Source organism: Rhinopithecus bieti, unplaced genomic scaffold, assembly GCF_001698545.2.
Source record: "Rhinopithecus bieti isolate Rb0 unplaced genomic scaffold, ASM169854v2 scaffold_4553, whole genome shotgun sequence".
Taxonomy (NCBI): Eukaryota; Metazoa; Chordata; class Mammalia; order Primates; family Cercopithecidae; genus Rhinopithecus; species Rhinopithecus bieti.
In genome coordinates, this window is record NW_016804694.1 from 480797 (window position 1) to 499654 (window position 18858).

The 18858-nt window shown below is 49.2% G+C and overlaps 2 protein-coding genes across 2 annotated transcripts in view; one reads left to right on the forward strand and one right to left on the reverse strand.

The window, feature by feature from the left end:
• Positions 1-3613: 3613 nt before the first annotated feature.
• On the reverse strand, positions 3614-15880 carry CLPS (colipase). Its single transcript, XM_017870044.1, has 4 exons — positions 15818-15880; positions 5879-5976; positions 4360-4482; positions 3614-3910 (listed from the first exon to the last, which is right to left on the reverse strand). The coding sequence occupies exons 2-4, from the start codon at positions 5960-5962 to the stop codon at positions 3779-3781; spliced, it is 339 nt and encodes a 112-aa protein (XP_017725533.1). The 5' UTR covers positions 5963-5976; positions 15818-15880; the 3' UTR covers positions 3614-3778.
• The window catches only part of LHFPL5 (LHFPL tetraspan subfamily member 5), an 18356-nt gene continuing 15217 nt past the window's right edge, over positions 15720-18858 (forward strand). Inside the window, exon 1 of the mRNA XM_017870043.1 lies at positions 15720-16131. Within this exon, the coding sequence (XP_017725532.1) occupies positions 15720-16131 (412 nt within the window). The remainder of the gene's footprint in view (positions 16132-18858) is intronic.

Consider the following 18858-nt stretch of genomic DNA (forward strand, 5'->3'; position numbering starts at 1 on the left):
AAAAAAAAAAAAAAAAGAAAAAAGAAAATACATTTAATGGGTAGGTGTGGTGGCTCGCACCTGTAATCCCAGCACTTTGGGAGGCTGAGGTGGATGGACTGCTTGAGCCTAGGTGTTCAAGACCAGCCTGGGCATCATGGTAAAACCCCATCTCCACTAAAAATATTAAAAAAAAGTCCGGGCCTGGTGGCTCACGCCTGTAATCCTAGCACTTTCGGAGGCCGAGTTGGGCAGATTGCCTGAGCTCAGGAGGTCGAGACCAGCCTGTGCAACACAGTGAAACACCATCTTTACTAAAAATACAAAAAAAAAAAAAAAAAATAGCTGGACGTGGCGGCATGCGCCTATAGTCCCAGCTACTCGGGAGGCTGAGGCAGGAGAATTGCTTGGACCTGGGAGGTGGAGGCTGCAGTGAGCCAAGATCGTGCTATTGCACTCCAGCCTGGGCAACAGAGAGAGACTCCATCTCCACCCCCGGCCAAAAAAAAAAAAAAAAAATTAGCCAGGTATGGTGGCACATGCCTGTAGTTCCGGCTACTTGGGGGACTGAGCAGGGAGGATTGCTTGAGCCCAGGATGTCAAGCCTGTAGTGAGCCATGATCATGCCACTGCATTCCAGCCTGGGTGGCATAGTGAGATCCGTCTCAAAAAAAAAAAAAAGCATTTAATACACGTAACCTACTGAACATCATAGCTTAGTTTAGCCTACCTTAAATGTGCTCAATCAGAATGCTTACATTAGCTGGGCAAAATAACACAAAGCCTATTTTAGAATAAAGTGTCGAATATCTCATGTAATTGACTGATGTTCTACTGAACGCATGTCGCTTCCGCACCATCATAAAGTTGAAAAATAGTCAAACCATTGTAAGTTGGGACCATGTGGTTCTTTGAGCTATGGTTAGACTGTGCCTCTGCTGTGCCTCTGTGATGCTGAAAAGCAACAGAAATTGAGAGTCTACAGCATTACTGGCCGTTGGAAACAAAATGCAAGCTATATAAAGGTTGGGGTCTTGGTCACTTGCTTCTGCAGAGCCCAAAGCCCATCTGCCTACTTACTGTTGGAGACCAGGGACATTTTCCTTATGCCCCCCACAGTCCAAAACATGGTGCCAGGCACACTATGGTCATTCAGTGAACACATGAAGAGGACATGAATGCAGATCTCCAGGACTGAATGTGGCACCAAGAAGCATGACTCAGCCCTGCCTCAGGGCCTGAGACTCCTCCTGGGTTAAGGTATTGAAAGCTCCTCTTGTTGAGAACGTAATTCATATGTGGCAGACACCATTACCTGGTTTCCTAATAGCCATTGCCCCCTTCCTTGCCAACTGAAACCCAATATTGTTTAGGCATCAATGTGCCTGGCCCCAGGAGAAGGATCTTATTCCCTTTGCTTTCCCAGCATCCCTTGCAGCTAGAGGTAGTCAGATAACCTAGTTCTAACCTCTGAGATATGAAGAGAAGTCGGCCTTGAGCATTTGGGGAAAGACAAGAAGAGAGCATGGGCCAGGCGCCGTGGCTCACGCCTGTAATCCCAGCACTTCGGGAGGCCGAGGCAGGTGGATCACCTGAGGTAAGGAGTTCAAGACCAGCCTGGCCAACATGGTGAAACCCCGTCTCTACTAAAAATACAAAAAATTAGCCGGGCATGGTGGCAGGTGCCTGTAGTCCCAGCTACTCGAGAGGCTGAAGGCAAGAGAATTGCTTGAACCCAGGAGGTGGAGGTTTCAGGGAGCCGAGATCGTGCCACTGCACTCCAGCCTAGGCAACAAGAGTGAAACTCAGTCTCGAAAAAAAAAAAAAGAGGGTGTGCAAGAAGAAACTCTCTGCTCCTTCTCCCCACTTCCCAGCCGCCAACTACTCCATGCTTCCTGCCTTTGAGTACGGTGGGAACATGAAGTAAGGAGCTGCTCCTAAGGCATGTGGCAACCTTGAAGAGAAGGTCAAGAGAAACACAGAGCTACCAGCCACCAAAAGAATGCCAGCACTTCCTATGTCTAGGCTTTGGATTCATAAGAAATATATGTTCCTATTTGCTTCAGCTGTAATTACTTGGGTTTTTCTGCTACTTACAGCTGAATGCAATCCTAACTCATAAGCCTGTGGTTAAAAGGGGATTCATTGATCACAAAACTGCAAGATCCTAGGGCCGGCACGACATGGAAGTTTCTTTTTTTTTTTGAGACGGAGTTTCGTTCTTGCTGTCCAGGCTGGAGTGCAGTGGCACGATCTCAGCTTACTGCAACCTCTGCCTCCTGGGTTCAAGAGATTCTCCTGCCTCAGCCTCCCGAGTAGCAGGGATTACAGGCATGTACCACCATGCCCGGCTAGTTTTGTATTTTTAGTAAAGATGGAATTTCTCCATGCTGGTCAGTCTGGTCTCAAACTCCTGACCTCAGGTGATCCACCCACCTCGGCCTCCCTAAGTGCTGGGATTACAGGTGTGAGCCACCGCCCCCGGCAACATAGAAGTTTCATTCAGTTCACTGTCCCTCACTCTCTGGGCATCTCCACCGAGGGGTTGGTGAGCTTCCACTTGCATACCTGGAGGATGGGAACCTCAGTACTGCCTAAGGTAACTCATGTTTGATGGCTCCAGGGCATATACAATCTTTATATTAGGGCAAAATTAAATTTCCTACAATTTCCACCCATTTTTCTTAGTGTGAATAATTGGGAAAGAAAAAGGAATCCTAAGGCCAGGCACGGTGGCTCACGCCTGTAATCCCAGCACTTTGGGAGGCTGAGGCGGTGGATCACCTGCGGTCAGGAGTTTGAGACCAGCCTGGCCAACATGATGAAACCCCATCTCTACTAAAAACACAAAAATTAGCCAGACATGGTGGCGGGCGCCTGTAATCCCAGCTACTAGGGGAGGCTAAGGCAGGAGAATTGCTTGAACCTGGGAGGCAGAGGTTGCAGTGAGCCGAGAGATGAAGCCACCTCACTCCAGCCTGGGCAACAGAGCAAGACTCTGTTTCAAAAAAAAAAAGGAATCGTAGAAGCGGGGCAGTGGAGTTGGATGGTAGAGTGCCAACATTTTCTGATTATATGGAATTGGGCAAGCTCCTCTCTGAAACTTGGTCTCTATCTATAAAGTGGAGATGAGAAATTCTCCCTCCTGGGTTCCTTGTGAGCATTTGCTGGCAGAGAGTAAGCTCATAGCAATTGAGAGTGGTCTGACCCCTTAACACATGAGTTGTGTCAGCTAGCTGTCACATTGGAGAACTGTGTCCAGAAAAGAGGTGAGAGCCCAGGATACTGATGCCTCTGATGCAGGGTGACTAACATGGGCCATTAAAACTCCTTACCCGCAAGGGTTTGTGTGTCTGTGTGTGCACATGTGCCCGCTTATCTCTTTGAGAACCAGTGGGACAAGGAGGGCATCCCAGGTAGGCGTGACTGCTCCCCAGAAATGGAGGGCCTCCCAGGCTGGCTGGGCCTCCTTCACAGCTTTGTCTCCAGTCTCCAATCTGTTTGGCCACATCCTCTCCAGCCCCAGACCCATCCCTTGTTCTTCTGACCTGCCTGAAGCCTGCCCTGGTGGGCCAAAGGCCTGATGCAACTTCAGAGAAGATGCTGACTCAGAGAGAATATGCAGGAGACTGGGAAATTTTTGCAGGAGGCCTTTAATTGTGAAGAGTCCAATCAGAAAACAGAGGTGCTGGTCAAGGAGGTGGCCAGCCCGGGAGATGCCCTGGAGCAGGGGGAGAGGTGCCCCTTAGCCTAGTGGCCTGCAGCATTTTGGGCTAGGTGTGGGAGTGGGTGGGCGGTCTCACTGCTTGGAGCGTCCAACGTCGTGGCAGACGCCAAAGTTGGTGTTGGTGATGGCGCCCACAATGGTCTTGTCTCCATCACAGGTCAGGCCACGCTCACAGGGACACTTGTAGTAAATCCCGTAGAGCGTCTGCAGAGACACAGCCAATGAAGTCAAGGCTATGGGGGGATACTTTGGACATCAATTGTCCCCTGCCTGACCTATAGAACCAGTAGGCCAGCCTGTGTTTTCAGGGAGTGCCTCTCCCACCTACCTCCCCAGGGGTGCTGTGGGCCCTGGAGACCCCAGTTCTGACCTCTGTTCTGGCTCGTTTGCTCTTACTGGCTTGATCTCTCTGGGGAGCCTCTACTTACTCAGTCATGAAATGGGGATAACAAATCCTTACCCCCACCCATCTCACTGGTCACTCGGGTCAAGAGAGATGATGGGATGGGAAAGTGCTTTGACACCTGTCGACCTCCCTCTCGTCTCCTCAACATTCAGTGTCCAGGCTGACCCTCCTCCCTGATCCCACTCACAAGTGTTCAGGGCCCTCCTCCCCATTCTCCCGGACCCATGCCACATCCTCAGGCACCCACCTTGACAGAACACTCGCTGTTCTCGCTGGCCAGGGGTATGCAGCGGGCCAGGTCCAACGCACCCGTGTGTTGGCAGCATTGGCTCTTACACTGGGCACTATTCAGGCAGAGCTCACCGTTCTCCTGCCAGGGGTAGCCAGTCAGCCCAGGCCTCGCTCCCTCAGGTCCCTTCTCCATTCAGACCCGCACCCACCACCCACTACTGCTAACAATGTCTCCCCTGTTGGGGATGTATGTGAAGGAGTCCAACCCGTGGGTCTGGTGGCCTTTGTGCCCCCCCACCCACATGAGAAGTGGGCATGCGGTGACAGAGAAGCAGCCTGCACAGAGGGTCAGGACCCCCGGGTTCTAGTACCGGCTGTACCACCAACTCCCTGCGTGACTCTGGGCAAGTCACTGCCTCTCAAGCCTCAGTGTTCCCATCTGGAATGTGCACAGGAGGCCCCTAATCTCTCTGGGTCCCACACACCTTTAAGGAGGCAGTGAAGATTGCCTCTCCCTGCAAGACTCCTTCCTCCCGCAACAGATCTGATCTATAATCTCCAGGGTCCTGGGCCTCCAAATCCAGCCATGGCCCCAAGTTAAGAGAGAATCTTTCAACCTCATGGACCTCAGAGAATCTTTCAACCTCATGGACGTTCTGGAAGGGCTTTCCCAGCCAAGACCTATGGTGGAGAGGTGGTGTGGGCCAGTGGTGGGGCCCCAGCTTAACCGCTTTCCAGCTATGTGACCTCAGGCAGGTTGCTCACCCTCCCTCTGTCTGAAAATAGGGCTGACTATGAAAGCACCTCCCTCAGTGGTTATTATGAGGACAGAATGAGTAAACATCTCCGAGGCATCTCGAACTGTGTTGGACACACAGTAAGATGCCACCATAAGTTAGAAGCTGGAATGATTGGCACAAAGCATTTTCTCAGGATGGAAGCCCAGGGCTCTGGATTTTTGTGAAGCTCCCTCATAGGGCCAGGTGAGGTGGCTCACGCCTGTAATCCCAGCACTTTGGGAGGCCGAGGTGGATGGATCATGAGGTCAGGAGTTCGAGACCAGCCTGGGCAAAATGGTGAAACCCCGTCTCTACTAAAAATACAAAAAATAGCTGAGCGTGATGATGGGCACCTGTAATCCCAGCTACTCAGGAGGCTGAGGCAGGAGAATCGTTTGAACCCAGGAAGCGGAGGTTGCAGTGAGCCGAGATTGCGCCACTGCACTCCAGTCTGGTGATAGAGTGAGACTCCATCTTAAAAAAAAAAAGAAACAAACAAGAAAAAAAGGTCCCTCATAGCCAGGTTGAGCCGCTGCTCTGAGCGTGCTCCAGTTGGAGCTGGAGAGGGGCTGATCAGCCTTTCCTGTGGCCCCTGGGAAGAGGCATACAACAGGACATGGAAGTAAACAGAGGGATGTAAGATGCTACTCCTCCCGGCCCCTGCCAGTCCAGGTGGGGACATCAGAGGTCAAGGTCCAAGCTTAGGACGTCTTCACCTGGGGACTCAGGAGGCCCCTCCCCTGAAGACCCTCTTACCAGGTTGATAATGATCCCCCGGGGGCCAGGAGCTGCATAGGCCACAGAGAGGGCGACAAGCAGGAGGATCAGGATCTTCTCCATGGCGAGTGGGACAGCTGGTGTGGGTGGCAGGAGACAGAGCCAGCTGTGGTGATGGGGCTATAAAAGGGGCCTTGACCTCACGTGACCCACCTACATCCCACAGGGCTGGCCGTGGGCAGAGGTACAGCTGTGGCCAATCTGCTGGGGGGCGGGTCCTGATAAGGAAGCTGGGTGAGTACCTGGTGGCCTTTTGTGTGTGTGTGTGTGTGTGTGTGTGTGTGTGTGTGTGTGTGTGTGTGTGTATTGGTGATAATTGTGTTGCATCATGGTTAAGAGTGTGGACTGTGTACAAGTTATTAGTGAGGCAAACTTACTATCTGTTCCAACTATTCTGCCTTTCATCTTATCTGTCAACTAAGGATAATTTAAAGAGTTGTGAGTGTTGAATTAATACACATTTATGTGTGTTACATATATAGAAACATGATTATATACAATTATAAGAATATATTTATATTGTATATTCCCATATGCCACATAAGCAGTGGGTAAGGGCAGCTGCCCTTGTGTCCTGAGCTCCTGGGCAGTGCCTGGACGAGTCTGAGGCAAGAGAGGCACCTATGGTGTGAGTGCCTGCTTACATTCTGTGTACTCAGGGCCTCTCTGCCTCACCATAGTCAGGTCTTGCCTTTGGCCCACCCAAGCCCGGGTGTCTAGCAGTGTCAGACTCCAGGTATGAGGATCCCAGCCTCCCACCCCTCAACCTTCCTTCAGTCTCCTTGGGGGATTCCAGGCCAGGCCCAGATCCCTGGGGCTGACAGTTCTGCAACCCCAGCAGGCCAGGGTGTGTGTGCTTTCACTCTGGCACCCTCACCCTGCCCTCACACCAGGGGGCTGCCTGCAGGCTTGACTCAAGTGCCCTTAGGAGGCCCTTCCTAAATGTCTCTCTCCCCTTTTCTTTCTACCTCACTTACTATCTGCAATTCCAGCATCAGATACACCTTTAGTTAAGGTTTCCACTCACGCTGCCCCCTACCCAAGGCCACGTGTGCGCATGAGTAGTCGCTAGTCCTAGCTGAGAATGAAGAGGTCTTGTGAGCCTCAGATGGAGCAGGGGCCTCAGGAAGCTGGGAAGGGCACAGCTGCCTGAGTTTGCTTAGGCATGGGAACAGAGCAGCTTTTCCTGAAGGACTAGTCATGGCAGCCAGAGGCCCATGCCCTTCCCCTCTCCATCCCAGGAGGTAGAAGATAGCTCCACTGAGAGGCCCAGGCCTCAAGCACAGCTTTTAATTTAATTTAATTTAATTTTTTGAGACAAGGTCTCACTCTGTCACCTAGGCCAAAGTGCAGTGTGCCATCTTGGCTCATGGCAGCCTCCACCTCCTGAGATCAAGCAATCCTCCCCCTCAGCTGCCCAGGTCTCAAACTCCTGGGCTCAAGCAATCCTCCCACCTCGGCCTCCTAAAGTGTTGGGATTACAGGTGTGAGCCACTGTACCCAGCCTCAAGCACAGCTTTGATCCAGACCAAGCTGGCTTCAAAACTCAGCATTTACTAGAGCTACATGGCCTCAGACACATTATTGAAAGTGAAGCTCCTTGAACCTCACTTTCCTTCTTTATTTACCTTAGGGAGATAATGCCTCCTACTTCCTGAGGCCATGATTAAGACAATGCACGTGGAACCCCTTCGGAAGTGCCTGGCACATGGTGGATGCCCAGCCATATAATATGACCCACTTCCTCTCACCTTTACATCCCTGGGGTGTGGAATGTAGAGGAATAGCTGGAGGAACAGCCAAGAGACTCTCAAAAAGAAAAACCCATTTGGTTCCAGCGATGCAGAAATACCACTGATGAAACAACACTATCCCCTCTCTCTTTTACAAAACTCAGTGTTTGAGGCCGGGCGCGGTGGCTCAAGCCTGTAATCCCAGCACTTTGGGAGGCCGATGCGGGCGGATCACAAGGTCAGGAGATCGAGACCATCCTGGCTAACACCGTGACCCCGGTTCTCTACTAAAAAATACAAAAAACTAGCCGGGGCGAAGCGGTGGCGGGGCGCCGGTAGTCCACAGCTACTCGGGAGGCTGAGGCGGGAATGGCTGTGACCCGGGAGGCGGAACTTGTAGGAGCTGAGATCTGGCCAGGTGCACTCCAGCTTGGGTGACAGACGAGGAATCTGTCTCAAAAAAAAAAAAAAAAAACTCCAGTGTTTGAAACCCACTTTTTCCTATGCGCTCACTCTGATACCTTCCTTCTGTTTACCTGCTGTCCACCCCTGGGACCTTGTGAGGTGAGCCACAGGGAAGGGAATCAACTCCCTCCTCACAAGTCAAAGATGGAGACTGGCGAAGGAACTGGAGGGAGAGATTTCTGTCCATGCAGGGAGCCTTGGAAACCAGCAGCCCTGTCCCTAGTTGTCTCAGCCCAAGCTCACAGAGGAAAAAGACTGGAGTTTTTTCCATCCACAAAGAAGTATAGCAAAGAGAACTTTGACAATTGTATGTGCTTCTAAAGAAAAAGCAAAATTAAGTACCTGTCGATGAAAAGAGTCAAACTCTGTACTAAATTCGAATAGATTTCTTACTGAGCCACAATATGAGCAAACTGTGGCCGTGACCACAGCCCTCAGGATGTAACTCTCACGGCGGTCACCTTGCCACTAGCTAGACAGAGGCCGATTCATCAAGACAGGGGAATGCGAGTGGAGAAAGAGTATTTCAGGTCAGAGCAGCTGTGCAGGTGGCAGGAGACTAGAATTTTACAGAGTTGTTGTGTGGGACAGAGCTTCAGCTCTTGTTGCCCAGGTTGGAGACAGTCGCGTATCTCGGCTCACTGCAACCTACTGCCTCCTGGTTCAAGTGATTCTCCTGCCTCAGCCTCTCGAGTAGCTGGGACTACAGGCACGGCCACCATGCCCGGCGTACTTTGTATTTTTAGTAGAGACAAGATTTCACCATGTGGTCAGGCTAGTCTCGAACTCCATACCTCAGTGATCCACCTGCCTCAGCCTCCCAAAGGTGCTGGGATTACAGCGTGAGCCATAAGCGCCCAGCAGGGAGCAGATTTTTAAAGATAACTTTGGGGGTGGGGGAAAGCCAGTTCAGCCAGGGGTGCTGATTGGTCCATATGAAATCACCAGGGACTCCAGGCTACCTTCGTGCACTCATCAGATCACTGGGTGGGGGCCACCAAGATCAGATGAGCCAGTTTATTGATCGGGTGGTGCAGCTGATCCATCAAGTGCAGGGTCTGAAAATTCTCAAGGCCCTGGATCTAGGAGTGTTTAGGGGAGATCAGAATCTTGGTAGGTTCTAGCTGCATGATCCTAAGTCGTAATTTCTAATCTTGTGGCTAGATGTTAGTCCTACAAAGGGCAATCTACGTCCCCAGGCAAGAATGAAGCTGCTTGGGAAAGGGCTGTTACCTGTCTTGTTTAAACTATAAGAACTTAAGTTTCTCCCATAGTGTAGTTTCAGCTTACACCTATTTGGAATGAAACAAGACGCTAGGATTAGAAGCAAATGCAGTCAGTTAAGTCAGAGCTCTTTCATGTCTCAGTCATAATTTTGCAGAAGGGCGGGGGTTTCAGGAATAGGGAGGAAAACAAAGAAAGGGACCCCTTTTGAGCCTCCGTAGACTTTTATGGCATCTCTACTTGCCAAAGTTTATGTAAAATTGAAATGAACATGGTCTTTGTGGCACATTTTGGCGTTAAGAAAAAGAGCCCTAAAGTTGACCTGTAACTATAGAATTTCTCTGTTTTTTTCTTTTCTGGACTGCTCTAAATCTGCTGCTTGCTTTTCCTTCTTCCTTCGCGTTCCTTCCTTCTTCTTCTTCCTTCCTTCCTTCCTTCCTTCTTCCTTCCTTCCTCCCTCCCTCCCCCTTTCTTTCTCTTTTCTTTTTCCCTTTCTTCTTTCTTTCTTTCTTTCTTTCTTTCTTCTTTCTTCTTTCTTTCTTTCTTTCTTTCTTCTTCTTCTTCTTCTTTTTCTTTCTTTCTCTCTTTCTTTCTTTCTCTTTCTTTTCCTTCCTTCCTTCCTTCTTTCCTTCCTTCCTTCTGTCTCTCTCTCTCTCTTCTCTCTCTCTCTCTCTCTTCTCTTTCTCTCTCTCTCTTTCTTTCAGACAGAGTCTTGCTCTGTTGCCCAGGCTGGAGTGCAATGGCACAATCTCGTCTCACTGCAACCTCTGCCTCCAGGGTTCAAGCCATTCTCCTGCCTCAGCCTTCTGAGTAGCTGGGATTACAGACACCTGCCACCATGCCCGGCTAATTTTTTGTACTTTTAGTAGAGATGGGGTTTCACTATGTTGGCCAGGCTGGTCTTGAACTCCTGATCTTATGATCCGCCTGCATCGGCCTCCCAATGTGCTGGGATTACAAGCGTGAGCCACCGCACCCAGCAATCTGCTGTTATTTTTCTCTTAAGATAAAAACCACTGTTTTAGATCCAACAGATTCTTTTTGCAAGCCAGTGAATTTGTATTTATCTCATGGCTAAAAGTTCTGAAGTAAAAGCTACAGTGTGTGTGTGTGTGTGTGTGTATTTAAAAGGCCTTTATAATTTCCATAATTTTATGTTTAATTGGCAATTAAATCTGTTTTAATTTCCCTCTGGAACACCAGACTTTTCTCGCCTCACCTTATAATGTAAATTTTGTTATTTGACTTTCACCTGAACTGTTTCCTTTAATATGCAAATTTAAGGCTGTTTAGCTCTCAGCTGCCTAGGGTTGTGAAACAGGTTATCAAGAATTTGAAAGTTTAAGGCCAGGCACGATGGCTCACACCTGTAATCCCAGCACTTTGGGAGGCCGAGACGGGTGGATCACCTGAGGTCAGGAGTTTGAGACCTCTCTGGCCAACATGGCGAAACTCTGTCTCTACTAAAAATAGAAAAATTAGCTGAGTTTGGTGGCAGGTACCTGTAATCCTAGCTATGACTGAGGCAGAAGAATCGCTTAAATTTGGGAGGCAGAGGTTGCAGTGAGCGAAGATTGCGCCACTGCATTCCAGCCTAGGTGACAGAGCGAGACTCCATCTCAAAACAAAAGAATCTGAAAGATTAAAATAGAAAAAAAAAAAGGTTTTATAAATCTATAAGATGTACTTCTATAGTCATGCCTGATATGTCTATGTATTTTTGGGTGATGTGCACAATGTTTCACTACTGAAAATAAATAAAAGAGCTCTAATTGGCTTAAGAAAATAAAAGCACTTGAATCGAACACTTTATCAGGAAAAAAGAAAAGACTAGTCAAATGCTGTTTCAAGTTTATGTAATGTCAGTAAAATCTTTAATAAATAAGCTAGCTTCAAAATTATTATTAATGTTGGGATTATGACATTAATCCCAACATTAATAATGAGCCACCGCGGGTGAGCCACCGCGCCCAGCCACTTTTCTTACTGTTAAAAACAACCTGAGCCGGGCGCAGTGGCTCACACCTGTAATCCCAACACTTTGGGAGGCCGAGGCGGGCAGATCACTTAAGGTCAGGAGTTTGAGACCAGCCTGACTAACATAATGAAACCCCATCTCTACTAAAAATACAAAAATTAGCCGGGCATGGTGGCACATGCCTGTAATCCCAGTTACCTGGGAGGCTGAGGCAGGAGAATCGCTTGAACCTGGGAGGCGGAGGTTGCAGTGAGCCAAGACTGTGCCATTGCACTCAAGCCTGGGCATCAAGAGTGAAACTTCGTGTCAAACAATAACAACAACAACAAACAAACAACAACCTTACTGGCCAGGCGCAGCTGTAATCCCAGCACTTTGGGAGGCCAAGGCGGAAGGATCACCTGAGGTCGGGAGTTCGAGACCAGCCTGACCAACATGGAGAAACCCTGTCTCTACTAAAAATACAAAATTAGCTGGGTGTGGCAGCCATGCCTGTAATCGGGGGGCTGAGGCAGGAGAATCACTTGAACCAGGAAGGCGGAGGTTGTGGTGAGCCAAGATCACGCCACTGCACTCCAGCCTGGGCAACAAGAGCAAAACTCCGTATCAAAGAACAAAAAACAAAACAAAACAAAAAACTAGCCGGGCGTGGTGGTGCATGCCTGTAATCCCAGCTACTTGGGAGGCTGAGACAGGAGGATTGCTTGAACCAGGGAGATGGAGGTTGTGGTGAGCTGAGATCGTGCCATTGCACTCCAGCTTGGGCAACAAGAGCGAAACTCCATCTCAAAAATAAATAAATAAATAAATAAATATAAAAATAAAATAAAATTGTACATACATCATCCAGTCATGTAAAGGAGTATGTTCAGAAGAGGGAAACTGCAGGGACTAACAGTGGTAATAACAGTAATCACCAACATTTTTGAGTACTTTCTCTTTTTTTGTTAAAGCCAGACTGGAGTACAGTGGTGTGATCTTGGTTCACTGCAGCCTCGACCTCCTGGGCTCCAGTGATTCTCCCACCTCAACCTTCCAAGTAGCTGTGACTACAGGCGGGCACCACCATGCCTGGCTATGCCTGGCTAAGCTGTGTATTTTTTGTAGAGACGGGAGTCTTGCTATGTTGCCCAGGCTAGTCTAGAATTCCCGAGCTCAAGTGATCTCACTGCCTGGCCTCCCAAAGTGCTGGGATTAGAGACCACTAATGTGCCTTTGAGCACTTTTTAAAAAAATTATTATTATTATGTTTTGAGATGGAATTTTGCTCTTGTTGCCCAGGCTGGAATGCAATGGTGTGATCTAGGCTCACTGCCACCTTTGCCTCTCAGGTTCAAGCGATTCTCCTGTATCAGCCTCCCGAGTAGCTGGGAATACAGGCACCTGCCACTATGCCTGGCTAATTTTTGACATTTTTAGTACAGACGGGGTTTCACAATGTTGGTCAGACTGGTCTTAAACTCCTGACCTCAGGTGATCCGCCAGACTTGGCTTCCCAAAGTGATGGAATTACGGTCATGAGCCACCATACCCAGCCCTTTGAGCACTTTTATGTGTGCCCCGGGCTAAAGATTTTATACATGTATTTTACTTAGCCGTTGTGTGATCGATACCATCATTTCCTGCATTTAATAGATGGAGAAACTGAGGCTTAGGAAGAAAGGTTAAGTCCATGGATGGTTACTTAGTAAGTAGCTCATTCAAATCCAGGCCTGTTGAACACCAAAGTCCATGTTTTTAAGATTGTCTTGTCGGCCGGGCGCGGTGGCTCAAGCCTGTAATCCCAACACTTTGGGAGGCCAGGCCGAGCCAGCGCGGGATCACAAGTCAGAGAGTCGCAACTGAGCACCATCTGCGGACTAACACAGTGAAACCCCGTCCCACTTAAAATTTGACAAAAAATTTTGGCCCGGGCGCGTGGGTGGCTCAAGCTGTTAATTTCCCAGCCACTTGGGGATATTAGACGGGCCGAGCACGGGGGGATCACTGAGGTCAGGAAGATTCGAGACCATCCGGCTAACGACGGGGAAACCCCGCGCAGCTGTCTCTTTTGTTTTACTAAAAAAATTTGACAAAAAACTAGCGGGGTGAGCGTAGGCGGTGCCCTGCTTCATCCCAGCCTACCCGGGAGCAGCCTGAGGCCAGCGAGCAATTGGCTGCTAAACCCGCCGCGCAGCGGAGCTGCAGTGCAGCCTGAGATCCCGCCCACTGCCAACTCCAGCCCGGGAGATAGAGCGAAGCACATCCGTTTTTTCTCCAAAAAAAAAAAAAAAAAAAAAAAAAAAAAAAAAAAAAAAAAAAAAAAAAAAAAAAAAATACAAACAAAATTAGCCGGGCGAGATGGCGGGGCCGCGTAGTCCACTACTCGCGGCGGCTGCAGGCAGGGGAGAATGGCTGTGGTACCCGGGGGAGGCCCGGAGGCCCCTTGGTTTTTTGCAGGAGCTGCAGATCCAGGGCCATTGCACTCCAGCGCTGGGCGACCAGAGCGCCGAGACTCCGTCTCAAAAAAAAAAAAAAAAAAAAAAGATTGTCTGTCTTTCCGTAGCTCCTGACGTTGTGTATGATTTTATCTTGTGTATTATACTTTCCTGAATTTTCCTAATTCTTTTTTTCGTTTTTCTTTTTCAATTTATGACTTTATTTGATTATTTGACCATCAGCATTATTCTATCACATTGACTGTCTTGTAGATTTTGAAAGTTGGATAACAGGTACATAGGTAACCAAAGTATAGAGCTTATATTGGTGAATCTTCATCCCATTACGTTTCTGGACAGCTGCACATGGATTCGGTATGGGACATTCCTTATCCTTTGGCCCAGACAGCTTTGTGAGCCTGGTATCATTTTTAAATGCACCATCTGATCCCATCTCTCATGGCAATTTCCGAACTCTTTGAGCCCGAGGGCACGCTATCGTTGAACCCACTCCATGGTGCCGCTTTAATGTTGATGTGTATTCCGGGTCACCACCTCGGTTGATGGAAACGGCCCTTTTTCTTCTCGCCACCCTTCTTTGCGGGAGCCATTCTGCCGGTCCAAGTGGAAAGAAGCTTTTTTTTGAGACGGAGTCTTGCTCTGTTGCCCACGCTGGAGTGCAGTAGTGCGATCTCAGCTCACAGCAAGCTCCCCCTCCCGAGTTCGCACCATTCTCCTGCCTCAGCCTTCCCAGCAGCTGGGAAAACAGGGGCATGCCGCCACGCCCGGCTAATTTTTTTGTATTTTTAGTAGAGACGGGGTTTCAGTGCGTTAGCCAGGATGGTCTCCATCTCCTGACCTCGTGATCTGCCCACCTTTGCCTCCCAAAGTGCTGGGATTACAGTTGTGAGCCACCGCGCCCGGCGGAATTTTCCTAGTTCTTTACACTAGCCTTGTATTTACCTATAAAATCAGGAGAAATATGTATATATATAACATATTAAAAATACATATATTTAAAGGGGGAAATATGTAACAAACACATAGAAACAAGGGGAGAAAGGCATTGTATTGAACAAAACACATGTTCAGGTCTGAAAAGGCTCATAAAGAATGTTGTCTGCTATACTTTGTAGTTGCCTCTGTTATCACACAGTCTGCATATACAGGCGCTTTATATATATATATTTATATAGACTACATATATACATTATATATGTAAATATTTTGCTTAGATGTCCTCTAACATAACCTTAACACATAGTATGCTTTTAGAAATCGTTGACTGAATGCTAAGGACGAAAAACCAGTGACCAGAAGGCAATCAGGAAAGGCTTTGCTGACCTCCGGGGTGGTGGGATTGGAGGTTCTGGGAAGGCGACTAGGGAACCAGGGAGGGCGGGTGGAATGGGATGTGGAAAGCGCTTTTGCAGGGGGAAAGCGTTTTTGCGGCTCGAATTGAGCGGTAGGAATGTGTCAGCCACAGCCCCACCTTCCCAGTTCTTATCATCTCGGTTCAGGAAGGTGAACTGGGTTCCGATTCCCCGCGGCGGGGGCCTGCAGTGGGCGCTCGGTCCCTTCCCGGCCTCGGCTGCAGGCCCCGCCCCTTGCCCAGAACCCCGGGGCGCTGGCCGCGGTGCTGAAACGGCGCCCTCCGCGGACGGAGGAGGGGGCGGGGCTCTCGGGAGCCGTGAGCCTGGAAGGGAGAGGGGCAGGGCGACGCCAGCAGGCCCGAGACCCTGGGGGGCTTGGGAGGCGGCAGGATACTGGAGACAGCCTCGGCTACAGCGGACACAGGCACCTGGCAAGCTTCCCCTGATCAAGCCAAGGTTGTCCTTGTCCTATTAAGCCTCTTCCCCTTGCCTTGAAGGGACCTTATCTGGTGCCCTGACCTCAGCCTCCTCCCCAAACCCCGCTGGGGAGTGATCTGCTTCTAGGCTTCATCCACAAAGCCACGGACTTGCAGCCCACGGGACCCCAACCCAGGGCCTGCTGCCCTCACCATGGTGAAATTGCTGCCGGCCCAGGAGGCAGCCAAGATCTACCATACCAACTATGTGCGGAACTCGCGGGCCGTGGGCGTGATGTGGGGTACACTCACCATCTGCTTCTCCGTGCTGGTCATGGCCCTCTTCATCCAGCCCTACTGGATCGGCGACAGCGTCAACACACCGCAGGCAGGCTACTTCGGCCTTTTCTCCTACTGCGTGGGTAACGTGCTATCCTCCGAGCTCATCTGCAAGGGCGGTCCCCTAGACTTCTCCTCCATCCCCTCTAGAGCCTTCAAGACTGCCATGTTCTTTGTGGCCTTGGGCATGTTCCTCATCATTGGCTCCATCATCTGCTTCAGCCTGTTCTTCATCTGCAACACGGCCACAGTCTACAAGATCTGTGCATGGATGCAGCTGGCTGCGGGTAAGCAGGGATGGTGGGAGGGCAGGCGGGGGCCCACCCCGGGGCCACAGCTGCAGCTGCACCATTCCACCCTCTGCTGGGGCTCTGGGCCTTAAATTTAGCTGTTCTCCTACAGCCCAGTCCTACTCAGTGCTCTGCAGAAGATTCTGAGGAGTTGAGAATCTTAGAATGGCTGAGGCAGAAAAGACCTTAGAGATCAAGCTGTCCAACCCTCTCATCTGTAAGGGGAAGTGACTTGCCCAGGAGCACACAGTTGCTGGTCCTGACTCCCAGGCCATCACATCAGTTTTTGCAGCTGTGAGAGAGAGAAAGAAGGAAGCTTCCATTTTTGGCCATGTGGGAATAGGACTCAACCCCAGCACAAAGTAGTGACGCCAGTCAAGCACATTCTAGATGACCTCATCTCCCACCTCTGGGCTTTTGTTCTTTATAAGAGCGCCCAGAACTCTGTCCTCATTCTCTCTCTCCCACTCCAAACTGCTCTCAGATTCTAAGGTCTCTTGCTGATTTTGGAGTGTTACTATTATGCAGGGGATGACCTTGCCTATAGAAACTTTCATCTAAAGTCCCCTCTTTCATTGTGGAGTGAAAGTCTTTTCTCCTTGATTATGGGATTTTATACTTAAGGCAGCAAATGGAGTGATACTGTGTGAGGTGGAGGAAGCTATTTAGGGTCCTGTTGTTGTTTGTTTGTTTGTTTGTTTTTTGAGACAGAGTTGGCCCAGGCTGGAGTACAGTGGCATGGTCTCAGCTCACTGCAGCCTCAACCTCCTTGGACTTAGGTGATCCTCTCTCATCAGCCTCCCAAGTAGCTGGGACTCTAGGTGTGCACCAGCATGTCTGGCTAATTTTTTTGTAATTTTTGTAGAGATGGGGTTTTATCATATTGCCCAGGCAGGTCTTGAACTGCCGGCCTCAAGCGATTTGCTCGTTTCAGTCTCCCAAAGTGTTGGGGTTTCAGGTGTGATCCACAGCACCTGGCCTAGGGTTCTTTAAAACAATGTGGGGGCTGGGCACAGTGGCTCACACCTGTACTCCCAACACTTTGGGAGAGAGCATCACTTGAGCTCAGGAGTTTGAGACTATACTGGGCAAGATGGCAAGACCCTGTCTCTAAAAATAATAATAATAATAAATAAAATGAAACAAAACTGTGGGGTAGGCAGCCACTTGTGTCCTGAGGCACTCCTAGCTCAGGAAGTCCTTTTTCCTGCTCCTAGCTCAGGAAGGCTTCTTGGTCCTTGTGCCAAGTGATCTTGCTTTTCTCTGTAGCCCAGGAAGAGGGTTAAGACCTTGTGCTGCAGCCTCTGGTACCTTGGTCCCTGCCCACCTCAGGGACCACACACAAACTGTCCATGCCAGTGAGATGTCCAGGAGTAGTGCCAGGGACTGGAAACTAGAGTGAAACCATCTTGATATCATTGATCAGAATGAGAAGTGCTGTCAAGGTCAGGAGATGGAGACCATCCTGGCTAACATGGTGAAACTCCATTTCTACTAAAAAGACAAAAAAAAAAAAAAAAAAAAAATTAACTGGGCGTGGTAGTGGGTGACTGTAGTCCCAGCTACTTGGGAGACTGAGGCAGGAGAAGGGTGTGAACCCAGGAGGTGGAGCTTGCAGTAAGCCGAGATTGCGCCACTGCACTCCAGCCTGGACAACAGAGCGAGACTCCATATCAAAAAAAAGAAAAGAGAGACAGAAGTGCTGTCATCTTTAAGAGGGAGACTGAAACAGGCCTCTGAATCCCAGGCCACCAAACACGCAGAGTCAAGACTGCAGAGTTGGAGGGGACCCCAGAGAGCTATATCCACCCCCAACTATAGATGAGGGATCTGCTGCTGAGAGGACCAGACTTGGCCAAGGCTATAGCAGATCAGTGGGCAACTGAGGACCTGGAAGAATTAAGGCGGCTGTTCCCAAGAAACTAGATGTATTCCTAAGATGTTTTCACTGAGCCACATATTTACATAAGTATAATGATTTATGAAATATCTTTACATATGTTATCTGGAGGAGCCCTAGCACAACCCATTGAGGTGGATATTTCTCCATTTTACAAAGAAGGCCCCTAGTGGGAAACTTGTTTTGAGCATACAAGTAGGAAGGGATACACCTTTGATTCCAAATCTTGCACCCAGGCTACTCACATGGCTTCAGAGTTCTCCCCATGGCTTCAGAGCAAATCGCCTTGCCACCTCCCTCTTCTCTGTAGTCTCTCTGTATGATAAAGGAGAGTCTGGGGCAGGGGTGGGCAGTGGGGAGCAAGGTAGGTAGTGGCCATGTCAAGAATGATGGTGGGGGCAAGCACAGTGGCTCATGCCTGTAGTCCTAGCACTTTGGGAGGCCAAGGAGAGGGGATTGCTTGAGGCCAGAAGTTCAAGAGTTCAAGACTAGCCTGGACAACATAGTGAGACCCTATCTCTATTTTGTATATACACATATATATTTAATGTATGCATACATTAAATTATATGTATCATATGTATGTTTATATATTTATATATGTACATAATATATATATTATATGTATATATATAATTGACATATATATGTCAATTAGAATAATAATAAGGCCAGCTGCAGTGGCTCAGGCCTGTAATCCCAGCACTTTGGGAGGGTGAGGTGGGCAGATTGCTTGAGCTCGGGAGTTTGAGACCAGCCTGAGCAACATGGCGAAGCTGTGTCTCTACAAAAAAATACAAAAATTAGCTGATTTAATATAAATA